Genomic DNA, 23402 nt, shown 5'->3' with positions numbered 1-23402 from the left:
AACATTTATACACATAGTCAGGGCCGGTGCAAGGCACCGGAGCGCCCCAGGCGAGTCGGGGTGGGGGCGCCCCGGTGCCGGGGGAGGGGGGGGGGAGGTACCTGTCCTGCAGCGCTGTGTATTTAAAGCTGGCGGCGGAGGCAGCGAGGGGTCCCTGCACTCAATAAGGAATAACGAGCGCTTCCGCCGGGCTATGCGGAAGCGCTTCTTTTGTGAAAACACTGTCCGCACGCTGATTGGCTGAGATCAGCGTGCGCCGTGCGGACAGTGTTTTCACAACAGAAGCGCTTCCGCATAGCCCGGCGGAAGCGCTCGTTATTTCTAATTGAGTGCAGGGACCCCCGCTGCCTCCGCCGCCAGCTTTAAATACACAGCGCCGCAGAACAGGTACCCCCGCAGCACGGGGGGGGGGGGGGGGGGCAAAATGCCGCCCTCCAGTGGCCGGCGCCCTAGGCAAATGCCTAGATTTGCCTAGTGGTGGTGCCGGCCCTGCACATAGTCCTGTGTGACAGGTTCTTGTACCCTGTCTCTTAATATCTAAAGAGGGGCAGGTGTGTGGCATTACTAATGGGGGCAGGTGTGTGGCATTACTAATGGGGGCAGGTGTGTGGAATAACTAAGGGGCAGCTGGTGTGAGGAAATATGAGGGACGTGGAATAATGGGAATTTGTTCTATTTCAGTGTGAAATTTCACTCATTCTGTGTGGCATAATGTGACTTGGCTCAATCTGTACGGCTTAATATGTAAGGGGCCTACTATTGTGTTGCATGATGTGTAAAAGGGGTATATGGTGTGCTAGAATACATTCAAAGACACACCCCCTTTTCAGTGACCACATCCCCTATTTCTGGAGTACGGCCCTCGAATATCTGCTGGAAGTATTAACTGGAGGGAAAATATAACAGTGTTCCGAGCCCAAAGCATGGTGAGTACTTGGGGTTCATATTGACAATTGTCGACATTGCCACCAAATTTTTTTGAAAAACTCATGTAGACCTTTTCTTGTGTCTACCTTTTTTATGTTGAACTTTTGACCCTGTTGACCCATTGCATGTCGACCTTTTGGGCTTGACCTATTGACTGCCTATCTAGACACTGTCTATCTAATAATCCACTGCCTCTAGTACTGTACCCTGTCTAATTGCTCAGACACACACATAAAGTGGCAGCAACACCACCCACCCACCCAGTACTGTCCTTTATCTAACTGCACAGACACACAGATAGTGCCAGCAACACCACCCACCCAGTACTGTACCATGTCTCAGTGGCGTAAGTTCGTCCCAGTTGCCCGGAGGCAAGATAAATATTGATGCCCCCCCACATACACACACACACACACAGGACCTTACATACATGCATACATATATTTATATATGTATGTTATGGAAATTATGTTTAAAATAAAGAAAGTGTGACATTTATGGTCCTGCTAGGAGGGGGAGTCAGCCACAGCAGCGATAAGGGGATATGTGGCTTCAAGGAAAGAGGTGACACTCGTAAAAAACATGTATTTAAAGTGACATCAACAGTTCGGGGAGTTCACCCTTCATCAGGATACTGTGCAACTAATGCAAGTGAAATAAATAGTGTCTTACCCACATGATGTCTCCTAGGCGTCTGTCACAGCCATATCGCCGGCAGCTCCACTTCATCCATCGCCGGTCGCAGGATTCCACTTCCGGTTTGGGTTTGTTTATAGCGTTGCTGCAGCTATGCTGACGTCACTTCTGCCCGAAACAGAATCCTGGGACTGCCCAAGGAGGGGGTGGGGCTGAGGGCAGCAACAGATGCCGGGGAGGACTCACAAGGGGAAGACACTATTTATTTGTTGCATAGTATGTAACTTCCTGATGACGTTCTGAGAGTTTACATTCATCAGGATATATATATATATCTACAGTATATATATATATATATATATATATATATATATATATATACACATATACACATACATACATACATATATACAGGTTGAGTATCCCGTATCCAAAATGCTCGGGACCAGGAGAATTTTGGATAACGGATTATTCCGTATTTCGGAATATTTTAATATTTCAATGATGTATTTTGAAGTATCTTGCATGTATGCTGTATAAACACATAAAATACACACAAATATATTTTATTACCACATAAAATACACACAAATATATTTTATTTGTTCAAAAAACAAGGTTTTAAAACATGAAACAAAATGTGTGCACTATCTCAGATATTGAATTTGAATGCCAAGCAATCATTTTCTTGTACATATATAGTGCCAGTTACATATCATGTCACCAGTAGTGCTGTTACAAATGTCCCCAGTGAGTTTTTAGCAAAAAAAATATTTTTTTTTCACTTTCTGGAATGTATGGTTTTCGGAATAATTCGGATAACGGATACTCGGATACGGGATACTCAACCTGTATTATTTTGGATATGCGGCCCTTTTGCTTGATCGCACATGTCTGGATAAAAGGATCTATAAATATATATATATATATATATATAGATACTTGTCCAAGAATCGGCACTCCCAGAGACAGGTTTGTAACTTGAGCCGGTGCCCTCACAGGTAGAGATATGGGCAGGTGTGGTGCGGCACTCTCGGCATAATAAGACACACGAAGTCAGCTTGTGGTCAACGTTTCAATTTTATAGGCAAAATTGTCATCAGGAACTCCTGATGACAATTTTGCCTATAAAATTGAAACGTTGACCACAACTTGACTTCGTGTGTCTTATTATGCCGAGAGTGCCGCACCACACCTGCCCATATATATATAGATAGATATATCTATATCTATCTATATAGATATATATATATATATATATATATATATATAGATATATATATAATGTATTTTCCAACAGGGTATTCTTACTGCAGAGTGCTGGCCAGGCTTTTACTGAATTATCTCTCACCCTCACTGCTGCTGCAGCGTCTACCACCCTACGGTGCTTCTATCTTCAGTGACTGTCAGTCACTCTCTCACCATTGCCGGCAGCAGCTCCCGTCGCTTCAGTGTCTGGCTTGCTCACTCGCGCGCCGGCGGATGTCAGGGGACTTCCGCAGAGGTGAGCAGCCCGCACAGGCAGGTGACACGCGGTGATGCGCCGTTGTGCACAGGGGGGTAGGGGCACTCACACCCGGCGGGGGGGGGGGCAAGATAACTGCGGCACGCGATTAGGCATCGGAACATCGGAGGCAATGGAGCCTGTGCCCCTTTTAAGCCGGGCGCCCGGCGGCAGATGACTCCATTGCCTCCGGGAGTTCCGCCACTGCCATGTATAATTGAACAGAGACACACAGAAATAGGACCGTATTCTGGCCCACACACAAAGCTGCGAAATTAGCAGCTTTGCGTGTGGTTTAACTGCAGCCCACTGCCCGCATGGATGCTGGTGACTAAAATACAGGGGACACCTATTCATTTGGTCCCCCATATTTTGGGAACCAGGACCAGACTTGAGCCTGGTGCAGGCTGACGATTGGTAATTGTATTCAGCGGTTGTATATAGATCCGCCACATAGGAATGCATACGGCGGCCTACGGCATCGGGGAAATACAAATCCATAAATACGGCAGGTTAGTAGTTCTGCCCTATTTACTAATTGTATTTTGCGGATAATACGGCCGATGCCAGTTGTATGAATTCATTGCTGTCATTGGCCAAATTAATATTTCTTAGTAAATTTTCTCCACTGTATTTTATTGTTAAATGGCCTCGCTCATGCATACTGAGAACCATAAACCTGCGACTTCGCAGCTCAGTTATCAGGTCTGAATAACCCCCAATGGTCCTTCTTTATATTTACAGAATATTTAACAAAACTAGGATTTCCTTTATAGCATATAACACAACCAAAGATCAGTGTTGACAGCTTACAATGGCAATCTGTATGGCTTGTTATCTGTACTCATCACCCACAATGCTCATTTGCATGTCCTGGCCAAATCCTGGGAATTGAGGCTGTTGCTGGATTCTGGGTTCCATTTATAAACTGCCAGATTCCCTTTTTATTTTTTTTTAGAACAGAATGTGCAATAAAAATAGGGAATATTAAGTATATAAAATAGATCTTTATAAAGACAAAACCAGCATTTATACCACAACCACTACCCACTTGTTCATGATTCATGGGTGACATTTAATGGGATAAGATATTTTGAGTTTTGCAAATTTAATTAAAAAAAACTTCAAAATTTGAACGTTTTTCCGAAATCGATAACTTAATAGGATGCAAATTGCGATAAAAATCACACTTTATTGCTGCGATTTTCAACACACTTCAATTCACATCCAGATGTTTTCCAATTAAAAATTATACAACTCGCAAATTTAATTGGATCGCAACACAAACAGACCAGGTTCTGACAGACGATTTTGACAGAACCATGCACAGACCAGTGCATGGTTTTGTCTTAAAAAAGTTAAAATGTAAAATAAAAAGGGAGTGGGGTACCCCCTCCTGAGCATAACCATCCCCGGCCTCATTGAGCTGGACTCCAGTATGCTGTACATGCAAATCCAGACTGCAGGGTGAGCCAGCTTCCTCCACACTAATAACAGCATCCCTGCTGTCACCCTACTATAGAAGCACTCAGCCCCAATTGGCTGTAGGCATCTCCATGGAGACTCTTTCAGCCAGTCAGGGCTGAGTGCTTCTATAGGGCAGAGTGGTGGACAACCCTATTAGTAAGGTGCGCTCTGCACCTGTCTGCTTTATGTCCAGCAGCAGTTACAGCATCAGTCCACAAGCTGTTTTTCCCTCCGCACTCCCCATTCCTGCTTGTAGGTGGTCCCCAGCGTCTCCCCACGTTCAACACAATGGGCCAGATTCTAAGATTCAAAAGTGATAAACTGGAGAGTGATAAAAAGCCAGCCAATCAGCTCCTACCTGCCATGTCACAGACTGTGTTTGAAAAATGTCAGGCAGGAGCTGATTGGCTAGCTGTTTCTCACTCTCTATTTTATCACTTTTGAAGCTCAGAGAATCTGGCCCAATGAGTGGGAGCGTGCCCAGTGTGAGTCCGTTAGTTAGTCATCCTGTGCTGTGCGCCCTACCAGAGTGAGACGGACATCGGTCAGCTTGATGAGAGAGGCAATTAGTAAAAGAGCATCCTGGGTCGTTGTCAATCACCGCCGCAAGTGTTCCTGTATAGTGACGCAGCGCTAGTCCCACTGTCGCCCTCACAGACTCCAGCCTGGGCCGTGTTAACATCAGCATGAGCCCCTGGGCAAAAGAATACACTGTCCCCCGCCCCCCACATACCCCCACACCTACAGTACGTGCAGCAACGGGTCCGGTCAGTGGTGTCAAGGCAGCGGGTATCCGGGAGCTTGTAGTGCTATTTGCTGGGTGGTGGGGCTTAGAGAATTCAGCCAATCAGCGTCCGGCCAGTCTTTTCAATATCCTTTCAAATTCAGCAGCTCTTCTCCCCGGCTGCCTGGCAAATAGTGCTACAAGCTCCCAGCCGCTGCTGCCCAGATCCCTGCTGTCTAGATGCCGCTGCCTGGACCCATTGCTGCACATAGGTGGGGGTGTGATATCTGGCAAATTTTTAGCAACTTGCGATTTTCAAGTTTTTAGTAATGGGAATGTGATTTTTTGATCATTTTTTTTAAGCGGTGTGGGGTACTTATAACCAGCCCCGAGCTCTTTGAACCGGTCCTAGTTTCCCAAATACAGGGGAGTATTTAACTGGGGCAAAAATCACACACTATTTTTGTTAAATTTTTACCCAAAAAAAGTTATGTCTAGTGTCCGTGAGTCTCCAAAACACTGCCATCTGCTGGCAGAAAGTGCCTAGCTTTCGAAAGCCATATATCCCCTAAATGTGATTCACTGTATTCTTCTAATATAATAAAGAAGCTGAACATGAATTGGGAATTCGCTGTCAAGATAATATCAGCCGGTATGTGGTCATTAGACCTAATGATCTCACCCTATCAGCATGTATGTATATGAGCTCAGCAGGATGGACTGTATGAAGATTGACATACAGTACATTAGGTGGACCACTAAAGGTCAACAGATTGATGCATGAAACACTGTAGATTGACATGACTACGGTTGACAGGGTCGGAAGGTTGACACACGTATCAGATCGACAATGGGAAGGTCGACAGTCAAAAAGTTGACATGAGTCTTTCACAAGTTTTTTTGTTGACATAGACACTGTATCCCCCGGCTCCTGAAATTCGGGTAGTAGTAGTACGTTTATTTATAAGGCGCCGCAAAGTGTCCGCAGCGCCGTACATAGCAAACAAAAAACAAATGACAAGGTAACGTACAGGGTGTGTTGAAAGATACAGTATAAATAGGGGTATAGCTGGTAGAACTAAAATCAGCATCAGTTCAGAAGTAGGTGTCAAAATTGTTGAGGAGACTGAAGATGAAGTAGAGGAAGGGAAGAACAGGACAGGAGGACAGGTGAGGTAAAGAGGTAGGGTGAGAAGGCCGGAGCTACCACTAGGCAGCTTTAGGCAGCTGCCTAGGGTGCTGGCCACTAGAGGGCGCCCCAGTACCGTGATCATGTAAATTAAGTATTTTACTGGACTTCGTGCATTGTAGGGGAGTCTGGAATGCTGTTACCCAGGCCTGGGAGCAGGTACTGCATTCTGTGGGTGATTGCTGGGCTCAGCTTCCAGCAGCAGCCGGCAGTTATGAGGCTTGTGTCCCTGCTCTTCTGCTTCCTGCTGCTGCTCTTCACAGAGATCGTCTGGTAGCTCCGCCCCCTCCAGCACAAGATCCGATCCTGCCAGCAGCCAGATCATCCAGACATACAGCAAAGGTGACTGGCACATACTTTATGTATTTGAGGGAGGGGAGGTGCAGGCAGAGCCGAATTTCCCATTAGGCACGTGAGGCACCGGCCTAGGGGCGGCACTTGGATGCCTGTGATAGTACTGTCAGCCCAAAATGTACCAATAACTGCAAAATATCCACTGTACTGTACTATATTCAATCTTAAATATAGTGTAAATGTATAGGACATGCAGATACTGCCCCTATAAACTGTCCTACTTAGTAAACATTATTGTTGTGCCTAGGGGCACCCTCATCCCTAAATCCGCCCCTGCGTGCAGGGATGGTTTTACATGTGAGTTGGGGGAAGTGCAGGGCTGGGGACATGTGTTTTGGGGGAGGTGCAGGGCTGGGAAACATGTGAGTTGGGGGAGGTGCAGGGCTGGGGAACATGTGTGTTGGTTGAAGTGCAGGGCTGGGGGACATGTGTGTTGGGTGAAGTGCAGGGCTGGGGGACATGTGTTTTGGGGGAGGTGCAGGGCAGGAGAACATGTGTGTTGGGTAAAGTGCAGGTCTGGGTGACGTGTGTTGCAGGGCTAGGGAACATTTTTTGGGGGAGGTGCAGGGCTGGGGAACATGTGTTTTGGGTGAGGTGCATGGCTGGGGAACATGTGTGTTGGGTAAAGTGCAGGGCTGGGGGACATGTGTGTTGCAGGGCTGGGTATGGATCATGTGGTTTGGGGGAGGTGCAGGGCTGGGGAACATGTGTTAGGGATGAGGCTGGGTGCAGGGCCTGGTTACATGTGAGTAAGGGAAACAGCAGCGTGCAGGACAGGGGTACAGGTGTGTGAGGGATACTTTGAAGTACATTGCTGCGCACCGGGTGCCCGCACAGAAACATATATATATATATATATATATATATATATATATATATATATATATATATATATATATACACTTTATTCCTAACGAATAACAAAACTGGGTGGGGGGCGCATTATTAGAAGTTTTGCCTAGGGTGCCAAACTGCCTTGCACCGGCCCTGAGGGTGAGTACATGAGGAAGGAGGGCCCTACTCATAAGAGTTAACATACTAAAAATAGGTGGGTGGATGAACGAAAAACAACAGGATAAGTAGGAACGGAGGCAGGGTAGGAGGATCAAAAGAGGTTAGAAGGAGGGATAGGCTAGTCAAAAAAAGTGGGTTTTGAGGGAGTGCTTGAAGGAGGTAAGGGAATCAGAAAGCCTGATGGGTGGCGGGAGGTTGTTCCAGTGCAGGGGGGCAGCGCAAGAGAAGTCTTGGACATGGGAGTGGGATGAGGTAATTAGGTGAGAGGTCAGGTGGTGGTCGGCGGCAGAGCGAAGAGGATGGGAGGGAATGTGGATATAGATCAGTGAAGAGAGGTAAGGAGCGGTGGAGGAGGAGAGAGCCTTGTAGGTGGTGGTGAGGAGTTTAAAGAGAACTCGGAAAGGAATGGGGAGCCAGTGAAGAGATAGACAGAGGGGGGAGGCGGAGGTAGAGCGGCGGGAGAGGAAGATGAGCCTAGCAGCAGCGTTAAGAATGGTTTGGAGAGGTGTGAGGCGGGTGAGAGGTAGCCCAGAGAGAAGGATGTTGCAGTAGTCAAGGCGGGAGATGACAAGAGAGTGAATGAGAATTTTGGTCGCGTCAGTGGAGAGGAATGGTCTGATGCGTGAGATGTTGCGTAGGTGAAAGCGGCAAGACTGTGAGAGAGCACGAATGTGGGGGGTGAAAGAGAGGGAGGAGTCAATGATGACACCGAGGCAGCGCGTTTGGTCGGTGGAGGTGATCTCGGTTTCACCAATGCTGATGGAGATAATGCTGTGGGAGAAGAGGGGATGTTCGGGGGATGGAAGATTAGAAGTTCAGTTTTAGCCATGTTTAGTTTCAGGAAGCGTTGGGTCATCCAGGCTGAGATGGCCGTGAGGCATTCAGAGACCTTGGACAGGAGTGATGGGGATAGATCGGGGGAGGAGAGATAGATTAGGGTATCATCGGCATAAAGGTGGTAATGAAAACCATAGGAGCTGATGAGGGTGCCCAGAGAGGTGGTGTAGAGGGAGAAGAGGAGAGGGCCAAGGATTGACTGGCTGCGGGGTAGAAGGAGAGGAGGAGCTCGGAGTGGAGACGGAGAAGGAGCGATCGGAGAGGTATGAGGTGAACCAGGAGAAGACCGTGCCAGTGATGCCAAAGGAGCGGAGGGTGTTGAGCAGGAGAGGGTGGTCAACAGTGTCAAAGGCAGCCGACAGATCAAGCTGGATGAGGATAGAGAAGAGGCCTTTGGATTTAGCCAATAGTAAATCGTTAGTGACTTTGGTCAGGGCAGTTTCAGTGGAATGTAAAGGGCGGAACCCGGATTGGAGGGGGTCTAGAATGGAGTTAGCAGTAAGGTGGCTTAGGAGATGATTATAGGTCAGACGTTCTAGGAGCTTGGAGGCAAAAGGGAGGAGGGAGATGGGCCTGTAGTTGGATGGAGAGTTGGGGTCCAGATTTGTTTTTTTGAGCATTGGAGAGACAAGAGCGTGTTTGAAGGAGGAAGGGAAGATCCCAGAGGATAGTGAAAGTTTAAAGAGGTGAGCCAGGTGAGAGCAGATTGACGGACTGAGACAACGGATAATATTGGAGGGGATAGGATCAAGTGGGCAGGTGGAGGGAGAAGCGGATTGAAGGATAGAGTAGACTTCAGCAGCAGTGGTGGGGTAAAATGAGGACAGGGGTTGGAAGGAGGGGAGTGGAGATGTAGGAGGGGAGGAGGGAGAGGGTGAGGTCATGGCAGCAGTGATGGCAGTCCTGAGAGAGGAGATTTTGGTTGAAAAGTAGGTAGCAAAATCAGCGGCTACGATGGAGGACAGAAGAGCTGGAGGAGGGGGGGAGAGCAAGGAGTTGAAGGTGGCGAATAGCCTGCGGGGATTGGATGATTGGGAAAGGATGAGCGACTTAAAGTAGGATTCCTTGGCCAGAGCAAGGGCAGAGCTGAAGGAGGAAAGAATGAATTTGAAATGGATATAATCCGCAAGGGAGCGTGATTTCTTCCAGAAGCGTTCGGCAGTGCGAGAGCACTTTTTAAGGAATCGGGTGATAGGCGAGTGCCACGGTTGGGGGTTGGAGCAGCGAAGGGGGATAGAGGAGAGAGGGCAGGCAGAGTCCAATGCCGAAGATAGGGTGTCATTATAGAGGGAGGCGGCGAGGTTCGGGCAGGACATGAGGGCGATTGGGGCGAGCAGAGGACACAGCGTGTTTGAGAAGGCAGCAAGATCAAGTGTGTTGACGTTATGCCGTGAGACAATGCGCTTGGGAGGGGGGGTGGGAGAGGGGGATGCAGGGAGGGAGACGGAGATTAGGTGATGGTCAGAAAGAGGAAAAGCCGAGATAGTGTAGTCAGTAAGGGAACAAGAGCGAGAGAAGACGAGATCGAGGGAGTGTCCTTGGATGTGGGTGGGAGAGGTCGTCCACTGAGATAGGCCAAGAGAGGAGCAGAGAGAGAGGAGTTTGGAGGTGCCAGGATCAGCGGGGTTATCCAAGGGGATGTTAAAGTCACCAAGAATGACAGATGGCAGGTCAGAGGAGAGGAAGTGTGGAAGCCAGGCGGCGAAGTTGTCAAGAAATTGGGAGATAGGGCCAGGGGGGCGGTAGATTGCAGCGACACGGAGGTGGTAGGGGTAGTATAGACGGATAGAGTGAGACTCAAAGGAGGAGAAAAGGAGAGAGGGTTCATGGTGAATGACACTGCAGGTGCATGAGGCTGAGAGGAGAAAACCCACGCCGCCACCTTGGCGACCGTCAGGCTTGGAAGTGTGAGAGAAAGAGAGGCCACCGTGGGAGAGAGCAGCTGGAGAGACAGAATCAGAGGTGGAGAGCCAGGTCTCGGTGATAGCAAGGAGGTGGAATGCTCTAGAGATGAACAGGTCATGGATGGCAGGGAGTTTGTTGCAGATGGATCTGTCATTCCATAGTGCACAGGAAAGAGGGGGGGTGGGATGTGTATTTATGTGGATAAGGTTTTTGGGATTGCAGAAGCGAGGGGGGGTCGTTGGGAGGGTGGGGGTGCGGGGGCGAGTGGTCAGGATAGGTATGGGATGGGAGGGGGGAGGAGCGGTTGGAGAAAGTGAAGTGGAGAGATTAACAGCCATGAGGACCAGAGGTGAGAGGGTAGGTTAGTGAAAGCAGACAGAGGGATTTGGGGGGACAGACAGCGTCTGTAGTAGATTTGCGAGGATGTTGTCCCCCCCCCCTGTGGAAAGGTGGGCAACCCTCCCAGATACCTGTCCCCCCCCCCCCCCCGTCTACATCTCCCCTGCGGCAGCATGATTCAGGGAGGGGCTAAATATGCAAATTGTGTAATTTAGCCCTGCTCCTCCTCGAAGACCCGTAAATTGCGGGATTTGCAGTACTGGAGGCGGGGGTTGATGAAGTCTACATCAGGCCCCGCCCCTGAGAGGATACTACTATAAAAGTAGGACCCTGCATTGTGGCCTATTACAATACAGCATTAAATAGTACCTGCACTTGTTCATATATTCCTGGAATGATCTTGTCTTTGGGATGCCAGTGATTATCTTTTCAGATGGTGTTTCAGCATTGGTGTCTTGGTCTTTGGCTATGTGCTGTCCAATGTCAGCTTCTGAAATCCGTATAGTTTCACTGATTTCCAGCATCCCAGTGCTAGAATGTCTTTTCATACATACACTGGGCTTATACTGGTCAGAACTGGAAAGAAGAGAGGACATAGAATATCGGCGGACAGTCATTGCAGCACCTACAATAAAGAAAAAAAATAAACTATTTATCATTCTACATTCACCTTTTGTATTAAATTAATCATATCCTAAATTTCGGGCTATTTTGGCAACCATGGAAAAGCAAGACTGTTATCCACTACAGATGTGTTCTTATAACCATACACCTATAACTATACACCTAGGGCCTTATTCAGATTTCATCGGTACTGCGCGCATTCGCACGCAGTACCGATGTTGTGCATCTGCGCATGCGCAGGCGTGTTTCTGCGCATGTGCAGGCGCATGGTGCGTGCACCCACGGTGACCTTTTGGGTTGCCGGGTGCACGCACCCATGGCAGCGAGGGGGGGCGGAGATGGGCGGGGAGCGCCGGGCTGCCCCATTACCATATGGGAATGCCCAGCGTTCCATGGGCGTTTCCATGAGAACGCTGGGCGTTCTCATGGTAATGAGGCAGTGACGCGGGTGTGTGGGTCGGGTAGCTGACATCACAGGATGTCAGCTGCCCGCCCATATCACGCCAGCGTGCACGCTAAACTAAGTAACTCAAAAGTCACTTATATAAGCGTGCACGCTAAACATCATTCGATGGTCACCAACCATCGAATGATGTGGGCGGACACCCCAGCAAAGCGAATGGATGTTTATGCAAAACATCCATTCGCTGCTGTGCGGGCGAAGCCGCACTTTGCTGGGGAGGCGGGGGGGGGGGGGGGGGCGTGCGTTCGCCGGGCAGGGTTTGGTGGACTCGCAAGGCTGCGACTTCGCAGCCTTGTGAATCAACCTGAATAACCCCCCTAGCTTCAATTTGCAATGTGGTAGGGCTGTAAGTAGTGTGGCCAATCCCGGGATCGGGATCGGCGGGATCCCGGGATTTGGCCTAAAAAAGTCCGGGATTTCAATCCCGGGATTGGAGAATCCAATCCCGGGATTTCGGGATTAGACTGCGCATGCGCAGTCTAATGCCGGGCAGCGTCTGAGCACTAGCTCAGACGCTGCCCGGCTGTTCCCGTAACCTGACCCGGCGTGCGGCCTGCGTAGCGTGACAGTAGAGGTCACGCTGCGCAGGCCACACGTCACCAGTGACCGCCGGCCTGCCTCCGCCTGCCCGCCTCCCGACAGCACGCCGGCCTGACTCCGCCCGCCTCCGCCTGCCAGCCTCGTCTCCGCCGCCCGCCTGCCGTCTTCTATGGAGGTGCACTTGCCGGGAGGCACCGTGCACCTCCAAACCCACTCCCGGCCGCCCGCCCGCACCCTAATGTAAGTAGATGTGCGGGTCGGCCGGGGTGGGTACTATGAAATGGGTTTTTTTTTGCTGGGGATGCCAATCCCGGGATCCCGGGAATCCCGGGATTGAGCATTTTTCAATCCCGGATCCCGGGATTGAAAAAATGCCCCGGGATTGGCATCCCTAGCTGTAAGGAAGGGTGTAGGGGCGGTGCTGGTTCAGCCACACTAGTCAGGACAGCCGGTATGCCAACCACATACAGGCTAATGGCTCCCGTACTAATCGGGAAAATATGCTTTGTCTTCTCCCCTATTACCTTAACAGCTGTACTCCTGCTTGTAAGACAACAATTTATTTGTGCAAACAAGATGCACATTTGGGATGAGAAAGACAATTGACACATGGCATTTCCAGAGAGGCTGTTTGGCATCTATTATTAGAATACAGATAACAGTGCTACTTAATTTATAATTCTCTGATTGTTGTACAGGAGTGACCCTCCTGTTTATTAGCAGCTGCTTGGTAAATGATCTCATTTTAGGCGTATTCTCAACCTGCTTAGTAAAAGCTTGATATTCTGTATGTGTGTGTTGTGTATGTTTGCTGTGTGTTTGTGTATGTATGATGTGTATCAATGCTGTGTGTGTGTGTCTTACAGTAAGTACCCTGGGCCATAGGTGCCGATTCTGTGGGTGCTCAAGGGACCGAGCACCCACGGAAATTGATGAGTCCTGCTGCTGGGCCGCCATATTAAATTGCTAATTTGCGGCTGCAGCACCCACATCGCCAGACCCGCCACCTGGGAAACAGTATGCCGGGAAGAGTGTATTCTGTCAGTGGAGTACCTGCACTGTGGGGGCATTTATTTACATGCACTGTGGGGCATTTATGTATGTGGAACTGGCCGTAATTTGAATATTGGAGACAACTGTGCTCCATAATAATATATTGGTATTATTTTGTGGCCACACCCCTTCCCCATGAAGCCACTCCTCTATATTTTTGGCTTGAGCACCCACCAGCAAAAAAATTAATTGGCTCCTATGCCCTGGGCCCTCTGGAACCCTAATCCGGCTCTGGTGCCTCATCAGCTGCCTCAAGAGTAGAAAGAAGCTCAGGTCACTGGTTGCCGCAATATGCTGGCCAGGTTTGATGTACTGTAGTCGCTCAAACTTTGTCTTAGAGATCAACAGTGGCAATTAAACCTGGATCTACAGTTTTGATCACAAGAAAAAACAGTTGGCACAGTGGACTTCAGTTGGAGGTGTGCCGCCAGAGAAGTTCTGATGTAAACGCAGCACTGCAAAGCAGATGGTGGCTATTTTTATGGCCTAGACTGGTCATGTAGCTACCGTACAAGCCGTGCAGCAGTGCACCATCACTGGGGCCTGGTACACCAACCAATGACTGCTGTCAGTGCTGGAAGTTATTTATAGACACCAACCAAGAACTCACGCTCATGGTGCCCTTCTCCTTCATGGAAATGCACTTGTCTACAATTCCAGGAATGTTGTAGACTTTGTGGCCCTTGAACGCATGGAAAAGCTTGTTAATCAGCCGTACAGTCCAGACCTGTGCCCCTATGACTTTTTCGTGTTCCCAGAAATCAAACACAAAATGAGTGGAATTAATTTTAAATCACCGGAAGATGCAGTGGAGATCTTCATCCTGCATGCAAAAAACATATTTGCTTCAGACTGGTCCACCTGCTTCACCAAGTGGTTTGAGCGCATGCAACATTGCATAGAATCCTCTATTGAATACTTTGAAAAAAAAAAATAATGGATTGTTCACTTTGTTTGTTTATTGCCATGTAAGTGCTTTACAAAGTATTTTAGAGGCATGGTGCACTTTTTAGTAATTATTGTACTTTCATTAACTCCACTGTGCTTGTTCCAAAGTGCATAGCATTGTAGGTTGAACCATACTTTTCGAAGTGAAAAAACTGTGGGGGAAATATACTAAGATGTGAATTCTACTTCACATGTGATGTTGCAATTGGGCAACCAATCAGCTGTTGTCTACTATCTTCTAGATAGTAAATATAAATATCAATAAATAAGAAGTGGATTCTGATCACATGTGAAGTAGAATTCACATCTTGTATCCAACTCCACCAAATTCGGCATGGTGTTACTTTGACCATACCTCCAAATATTTCAGTTAAGGGCATACTGTATATGTAGCATGAGAGACTTCTCAAATTCACTATGATGATGCAGGAGAGACATAACCATGGAGAAGATAGTCCAGGCTACTGTATCCCAGATGAGAATGAGATACCCGTGGATAGGACCTGTGGAGATGCCAGAATACTCCCTCCGGAGCACATTGTTTGGGGTAGATAATGGAATCTCTACCTCCAAACCTTTATAATCAAGTTGGAGTAAGATATGTCCAATGTACTATGATGAACTGTATCTGTTGGAAGGTATCAAAAGGGTGACCTCTTGTAGGCTAGAATCCCTCTCCTAAACCCTAAACTCTACTTGAGTAACCCAAGGTTCTCAGCCCATTGCTCTGCTCTCTTTACACGAATATAAATGTATATATGCATATGGGCTTCAGTATTACTTATACACAGATGTCACTCAGATTCACCTTTTCCCTCCTGTATTTAGTCCATGTCCTACAGTTTAATATGTTGGCTCACTTTCTGACATATACAACAATAACCAGTTTAAGAAGTTTTTTGAAAACCCCTTTGGCGTGAGGTACAGTATGTTACTGATACTCACTTGGCCCTAGGATTTATGCATGTCACAGATGTGTGAACATGAGAATTGCTGTAGTAGGTTACCAGATCTAGAAACCAAACCAATAAAGTGGGTGTTATGTTAGAGATTTGGACAACTGGTCAGTTATGGCTAAGTATTACAAAAGGCATGACATGTTTGTCAAATCTTTTTCCTCTCTGTTCATGACATATCCTATTTATTTGTCGCCCATGAAAACACCTTGTTATTCTAATAACAACAGATATTTATATGTTTTTTTGGGGTCCTCTTCTTTCCTCAAAACAATAATGAGGGTCTGTGCGGATAACAACTTTTGAGCCTGTATTACAAAAGGCTGAAATATGACACAGCCCTAAATCAATACCCATGGCCAGAGTCAAGCAAATGTCAAGGCCAGATAGGAATACTAAAACAGAATTGATAGGGATAATCCAAAAAAAAATAATTATAATGGTTAGAACAGGCCTGAAACCGGAAACACCAGGAATCAGGCAGATTCAAAGCACCAGAAGAACTTCAATAGCAGTGCACCCAGGAACCTACAGTACAAGGATTACAGCCTGTAATTGATATTTGGCATATCAGACGTAGCCGGTACTAGAGCACACACCCCCATTAAAGTGTCCCAGTATGGGTGGATGCTCCTCCATAAGCACACCTACTGTGCTAATAGGTTGTGGTACACCAACTGCCAAGGCAGATGGATGAAAGATAATTTGAGATGTGACCAGAGACATCACAAACTTTCATCTATCTGCATCTATTGTATACTATCAACAACAGAGTTAGCATAAAGAAAGTCACTATGGTAGTCTGTGGCAGTAGGTATGGTAGAATGGTAGTCTGTGGCAGTAGGTATGGTAGAATGGTAGTCTGTGGCAGTAGGTATGGTAGAATGGTAGTCTGTGGCAGTATGTTACTGATGATAGCAAGATCTCAAACTCTGTAAACTCCTTACAATGTGGCAAAGTAAGACAAGCCCATTATGCGGATCTAGACATACATACACTACAAGGCAAACATTTTGCAGCTACAGTCTTGGAGTTGAGGATGATGACTGTCGCATGCAGGGCTGCCATCCAAAATTGTGGTGCCTGGGGCTGACAAAATAGACAGGGCCCCCTTTCCCCTTCTGAACCCACGGCATGCCTGGTGAGATCTCTGGTGTCTGCAGCACTGGCCGCACTACTCAACCTCTACATTGCTTCAAGGGAAATGTGAACTTGACAAATTATACATGATAGACTCCAGTCCAGGGCCACCTTTCTGTCTGGGCCCAGGACTGGAGTCCCCGCAGACCCACCCCCCCCCCCCCCCCGGATTTCTTCCCTGGTCGCATGCCTCTTTAACTTTATGCTAGATTGAAGGCTAGTAACCTCTTAAAATGCATACAACTCAAAACCAAGAGGTGGGGACACAAGAATGCAGAAGGCTGTAAGACAAGACTGCAGAAAGCTGTAAGACAAGACTGCACAAGACTGCAGAAGGCTGTAAGACAAGACTGCAGAAAGCTGTAAGACAAGACTGCACAAGACTGCACAAGACTGCAGAAGGCTGTAAGAAAAGACTGCAAAAGACTGCAGAAAGCGGTAAGACAAGACTGCACAAGACTGCAGAAAGCGGTAAGACAAGACTGCACAAGACTGAAGAAGGCTGTAAGACAAGACTGCACAAGACTGCAGAAGGCTGTAAGAAAAGACTGCAGAAGACTGCAGAAAGCGGTAAGACAAGACTGCACAAGACTGCAGAAGGCGGTAAGACAAGACTGCAGAGGCGGTAAGACAAGACTGGACAAGACTGCAGAAGGCTGTAAGACAAGACTGCAGAAGACTACAATAACCCTTCTGTACCTGTACACAGAACATCATTACCCTTAGATGATCTAAATCCAGCCAACAGAGTTTTAAAAATAATATTTTCATCCATTGATGCGGAATTCCTTTATAATTATGTTCTGCCTATGAATCAAATAAGAAATACCTTTTTATTAGAAAAGATTCTATATTTTTTCTTTAACAGAGCTTTTCACATAAAACCTTAAATATATTTCCAATGCAGAGAAATCATCTTTAATACATTAAACACATCCCTGTCAGGGGAATAGCTTGATATGAATGTTGAGTTCAAACAGAGTGATAACAGGATATGTTTTGTCCCTGTGGGTATGTGAGAGATAACTCATGTACAGGGCTGCAGAGTGTCGCAGCAGCAGTCAGGTCAGACGCTGTGACCAGGCAGCTAAATGTTTGCAATAGGAATGTTATTACGACCATGTTAAGTGACTGCTCTGGGAGATGAAGCATTGAATGCAAATGAATGAGAGATTTAAAGAGCTTAATAAATATTTAACACTGACTGTCCGCATTTCTCAGCTCATATACCTACAGGAGCGTCTTTATTACTGGGACAATTAGTAGCTGTCACTCTGTTACCCTTTATCTTGTTCATTTAAGTGGTAGTGCCTTCAATCCTACAGTGCTACATATTGCAGTAGTAATAACTTGATTAATACCAAATCCAAACAAACTAGCTGAAATTGAACAATGATTTTGTTACTTTTCAACAAAACTTACAAAATATAAAAAATAATTGATAACAAAATAAAACTGATATGCTAATTAGTATCGTTGGCAGCACTAATACCAAGTTATCTGGCTTACAATTGCAATCAATTGTATACTGTATTTCATGATGTGTCTTAAATTAGATCCGTACATATCATTAAAGAGGAATACTCATATTTCCTGAAGACTGGGATATTTACATTATATAGAAAAAATAATAATACAATATAATAGAGCAGTGGTTCTCAAACTCGGTCCTCAAGACCCCGCACAGTTCACATTTTCCAGGTCACCCAACAGATGCACTTATTACTGACTGAAGATGCGTACACAAGTGCTATAATCGCTGGCAATATGGTCGCTGAGCGACCATATTGCCAGCAATTGAGGTGTGCACCGGCGATAAATCGCCGAGTGTGCGTTCCCGTTTTTAGCCCCTTTATGATCGCTGGTCGCAGGAGCTTGCTCCTGCGACCAGCTGATTCTCTCAAAGTCTCCCCTGGCAGAGGTTCCCTTTCATCAGCGACCATCTCTGGTCGCTGATGAAAAGGAGACACTGAGCAATATATCGCCCCCGTGTGTACACAGCTTGACACATATTAAAATATCCACAGGTGGAGCTAATTATTTCACTTGATTCTGTGAGGAGACCTGCAAAACATGCACTGTGTGGGTTCCTGAGGTCCAACTTTGGGAACCTGTGTAATAGAGAACTCCTTTCAGGACAATATTTAACTTCAGAGGGTGTGATATCATGCACCATGTTCCCTGGAGTTTTGCAAATACGTCACTAGTAACAGTAACAATTATTATAATTAATTTATTAATTATGTCCCTCAATATGCAGGAAACACAGTTTATGGAAAAAGGGTTTTATATTGCCGATTAAAGTAGGTGAGCTTTACCGTGCATACTCCATACTTGCTTATTTAGGGAGGATTCAGTCCTTATCCAAGATGGCCACCATTTGTACTTCTGTGCATGTACAGTACCATCTTGTTACTTACAGTAGCCCCAGAGAGACCCTGCTGTTACCACTAATCTATCCTGCTACAACCACTGGTACCTGTTTAATCCCACATACAGTACAGTCACTGGCTGGTGACCTGTATGCTCCATTCCATGCTGAGATCTTGTATGCGTAACTGTGAGTATCGCTGTACATATCACATTACTGATAAATAATTCACCCCACTGGTTAGGTATTGGGCTGCTTTCTGGTTTAGGACACTCAATGCCATATCACTGCATGTTGTATACACATATTCCAACAGATAACATTCACAAATAGCTTCTCATAACACAGTGTTGATAAAGGGCATGGATATCCAAGGTTATTGGATAAAAAGTAGATTATAAATGGCCATAATTGGGAAATTTATAGACAGGTCCAGAATAAAGTATGAATGTAGTAAAGATATTGGGCATATGTGGTTTGTTCAGAGGCATACTTGCCTACTTTTGAAAATTAGTTTCAGGGAGATTATAGTTGGTAGTAGAATTTTGCAAAGGCCCCATTGAGGGGGCGTGTCATGCTCCACCCAAAGGGTGTGTCTAGTTTCATATATGGAGAGATTGAGAACGTGGCACCTAGAAGCGTGGGTGTGTACTGCTAGATCTGAGAGGAATCTTTTAAAATGATTGATATCCAAATGTAGATGATCCCCAAAGCAGTTAGTAAGAGCTACTATACTTGGTAAAGTGCTGGGAATCGTTTCTGATGATTCAATGTAAATGTATCTATCTCTCATTCCTTTTTTCCCAAAAAATGTAACAATGTAATGTGGGCTAGGTGACATGAGGGAGATTGCTAGACTAACGAGGGACAGAGGGAGATTGCTGCTATTTCAAGGAGTCTCCTTCAGAATGCAGGAGGGTAGGCAGCTATGGTTCCTCTTGTAGATATTTGGGAAAATAATTAGTCTGGATGATTACCGTTAGGCAATAATGCTGGTAATTGTAAAAGGTAAAATGCAGGTATATTTGTCCCATTGTTTGTGATTAGCATATCAAAGCCGCAAATAACTAAAGCTTGATTCCCTGGGAACACATATTAGGGTACTTATGTAGTATCTGGGCTGCCGATTTTGTGATTGTATGCCTTACCTTAAGGCATACAATCAGATGCGATGCGATTCGATGCGATTTTGCATAGGATTCAATGTTAAGAAGGTCCTGTTCATTTCCCCACTATCCAAGTGGGCATAGAGTTGATTTGGTACTTATGTAGTATCTGGGTGTCCGATTTAGAAATCGCATCGCATCGCATGCGACCAAATCGTATGCGATGCGATGGTCAAGATTTTTCTCCATAGGATTCAATGTTAAAATGGTCTGAGTCCATTTTAACATAGAATTCAATGGGAAAAAGGGGTCCTTTTCCTTTCCCCACTATCCAAGTGGGCAAGGAGTTGGATATAAACCTGTGGCGAGCGTAGCGAGCCACCGAGCCCGAAGCGTGGCGAGCGTAGCGAGCCCCGCGAGGGGACACAGAATACTTTTTAAGAAATATGCGTCCCCTCGCGGGGCCCGCTTCGCTCGCCACGCTTCGGGCTCGGTGGCTCGCTGCACTCGCCACGCTATATAAAATCAACTCTATGCCCACTTGGATAATGGAGAAATGAACAGGACCTTCTTAACATTGAATTCTATGCAAAATCGCATTGAATCGCATCGCATCGCATCTGATTGTATGCCTTAAGGTAAGGCATACAATCACAAAATCGGCAGCCCAGATACTACATAAGTACCCATATTAGTTTTGTACTTGTTGCAATGACAGACTTTGAAGTCTGTAATTATAGCCATAAATACATTGTTTGCATAATGGACTGCCAATGTAAAGGCTAGGGAGTTGCTTTGCTTCCCCAGGTGTTTGCATGGGGGAGCGATGTTTTGTGTCTGCGCATGCACATAACCATTTATGCACATGTGCAGGCTCTGTTTGCAAATGGACGCGGCGACTTGCACAGAGCAGTGCACGCGGGGCGCTGGAGGCGGGATGCATGGGTAGCACCCATGGGAACGCCAAGTGTTTCATGGGTATTCCCATGCAAACTCTGGGCTTTCCAATGCAAATGTCGCCATAACAGTGCCCTGTTCACATAGCAGGGCACCGCAAATCGGAGTCACCAGAGAGTGAGCTTTGCAAACACTTAAGAAATTATTCGATGGTTGGCGACCATTGATTAGTTTCGGCCCCCTGACGCTAGGCTGCGAATTGATATTTATGCAAAACATCCATGCGCATGCATGCGGGGACATTTGCTGTGTGAGCGGGGGGCAGGAGTTCGTGCTAGCGGCGGGCGGCGTTTAGTTGGCTCTTTTGCGAGTCAACCAGAATGACCTCCTAGATCCACAGTCATAATAATACTTATATGGCTGAGAATTAGATAAGGAACATCAATGCTGTGAAACCCTTGGACTATTACAGTTAGGAAGACGTGTATTATATGTAGCCTCATACAGAATGCTACCACTAATGTTACATCTGGGTATATGAGAATTCACTATTAAAAAACATTATTACTGTACCTGTGAGACTACATATGTTATTAAAATGTGAACGCAGCCTACCAGTAATACAAATATAAAGCAGTCTTACTACAGTGTACTGCAGTTTTGAAAATACAAATGAATAGAATAATACAACAAAGTTATTAACCCTTTGCATGCCAACGTTGCTGTGAGAGATCCTCAAAATATCTGCTACAATGCCAGTGTCCACTGTTCTTTATTTGGGTGCAATATTTAACTAGACTTCAATTAATTCACTTTGCTGTATTTGTATTTATTTATACTAAAAGAACAGTCTCTGTGATGCTGGCATTTTTAGCGGATATTTTGAGGATCTCTCACACCACGCTTCGGGTTGGGTGCCTCGCTGCACTCGCCACACTATATAAGATCAACTCCACGCCGACGTGGATAGTGGGGGTATGAAAAGGTCAGAGGACGCGTACCGCCGCCCCTCGCAGGCTCGCTGCGCTCGCCACGCTTCGGGTTGACGTTGAACGTGGCGTTGCGTTAACAATGGGGGGGCATTTGACATAATAATTAACCATCAGGGTGGGTATACAATTAAAATTTGGGTCTGGGGGCATTTTACATTGGGTCCAATATAAAATCGTGTCTCAGGGACCATTTAACATTGGGTCCAATATAAACATCGGGTCGGTCGCGGCGCATTATAATGGCATGCGATGCAACCAATTTTTTAATTGTACAGAAATGTCTTTGAAGCCCGAAAATAGGGTCGGTCGGGTCCCATCGCATACCTTAAGTTATGGTATGAGATGGGACCGGACGGGCGCCGTGCTAGGAAACAAGTACCTAATTTTTATAGTCAAAACTCACCACCAGATTGTGTATGTGTGTGTGAGTGTGTAAATCTAGGTCTGTTACTAACCACGTTTGAGTGAAATCCCTCTGCTGTAAAGTACAGCGCCCATCAACCTAAAGGGGTGTACACACTGTGTGATTGCCTTGCTATTTGATCAATAGGGATCAAATCACATGGCAAGGCATACACATTCGATTTGGACTATATAGTCTTGCCTGCACAGTCTATTTTTCTATTCGATTGCGATGCCTCTGGGCCGTGCATTGGGATTGAATCAAAATCGAATGCTTTCAATTCTGATTCGATTTTGCTTATATAAGGGTCATTTCCACCAGCCAGAAACAGGCCTCTATTCCCAATATGTATGAGACGGAGTCACACAGAGCCGTCCCTAGCCAAAATTACGCCCTAGGCAAGATTTTGACTGTTGCCCCCTAGCACCGCCACTAGTTCCGTCTCTGACCCTGCTCCCCTTTCCCAAGATCATCAACCCTCATCATAGCAGTCATCATTTTGGTGCTCCTACCCGTAATATTTTAAATAGAAACAGCGCACCCATTCGGTGCGGAGCCCAAACAGGGGTGTGTTCTTGCTGGGAAGGGGCATTGCCATAAAACCTGACGATCTCTCATCCTAACCTGTTTATGCTCACCTCTCCCCCTTCTGTGTTACCCCTGTCTGTCTAACCCTCCCCTTTAGAATGTAAGCACTCACGGGCAGGGCCCTCTCTCCTCATGTGCCTTTCTTAGAATATATAAACCACTGCCACCCTGATAATTGCTTCAGTGTCCTGTCCCCTGATGCAACTATCTGTATTAACCATGTACTTGTCCTAAACTGTCTTGTAATGTAATTTGTTTTGTGTTTGCTCATAACTATGCTCTGTAAAGCGCTGCGGAATTTGTATGCGCTATATAAGAAACTGTTAATAAATAAATAAATAAATAAATAATGGCCATACAATAGTACCCCCAATTCAAATTATGTCACACAGTAGTGCAACTTTATTCACATTATATCATGCGAT

At 46.3% G+C, this 23402-nt stretch overlaps 1 protein-coding gene across 4 annotated transcripts in view; it reads right to left on the bottom strand.

Moving 5' to 3' along the window:
• Window positions 1-23402, bottom strand: part of CCDC195 (coiled-coil domain containing 195) — a 36611-nt gene that overhangs the window by 10532 nt on the left and 2677 nt on the right. For all 4 annotated transcript variants that reach the window (XM_083177981.1, XM_083177984.1, XM_083177983.1 and 1 more), the window contains exon 2: window positions 11266-11521. In XM_083177981.1, coding sequence (XP_083034107.1) covers window positions 11266-11521 — 256 coding nt within the window. The remainder of the gene's footprint in view (window positions 1-11265; window positions 11522-23402) is intronic.

The sequence above is a fragment of the Crinia signifera genome, chromosome 3, assembly GCF_055691185.1.
Source record: "Crinia signifera chromosome 3, ASM5569118v1, whole genome shotgun sequence".
Classification (NCBI taxonomy): domain Eukaryota; kingdom Metazoa; phylum Chordata; class Amphibia; order Anura; family Myobatrachidae; genus Crinia; species Crinia signifera.
This window is presented reverse-complemented; position numbering and strand designations above follow the sequence as displayed.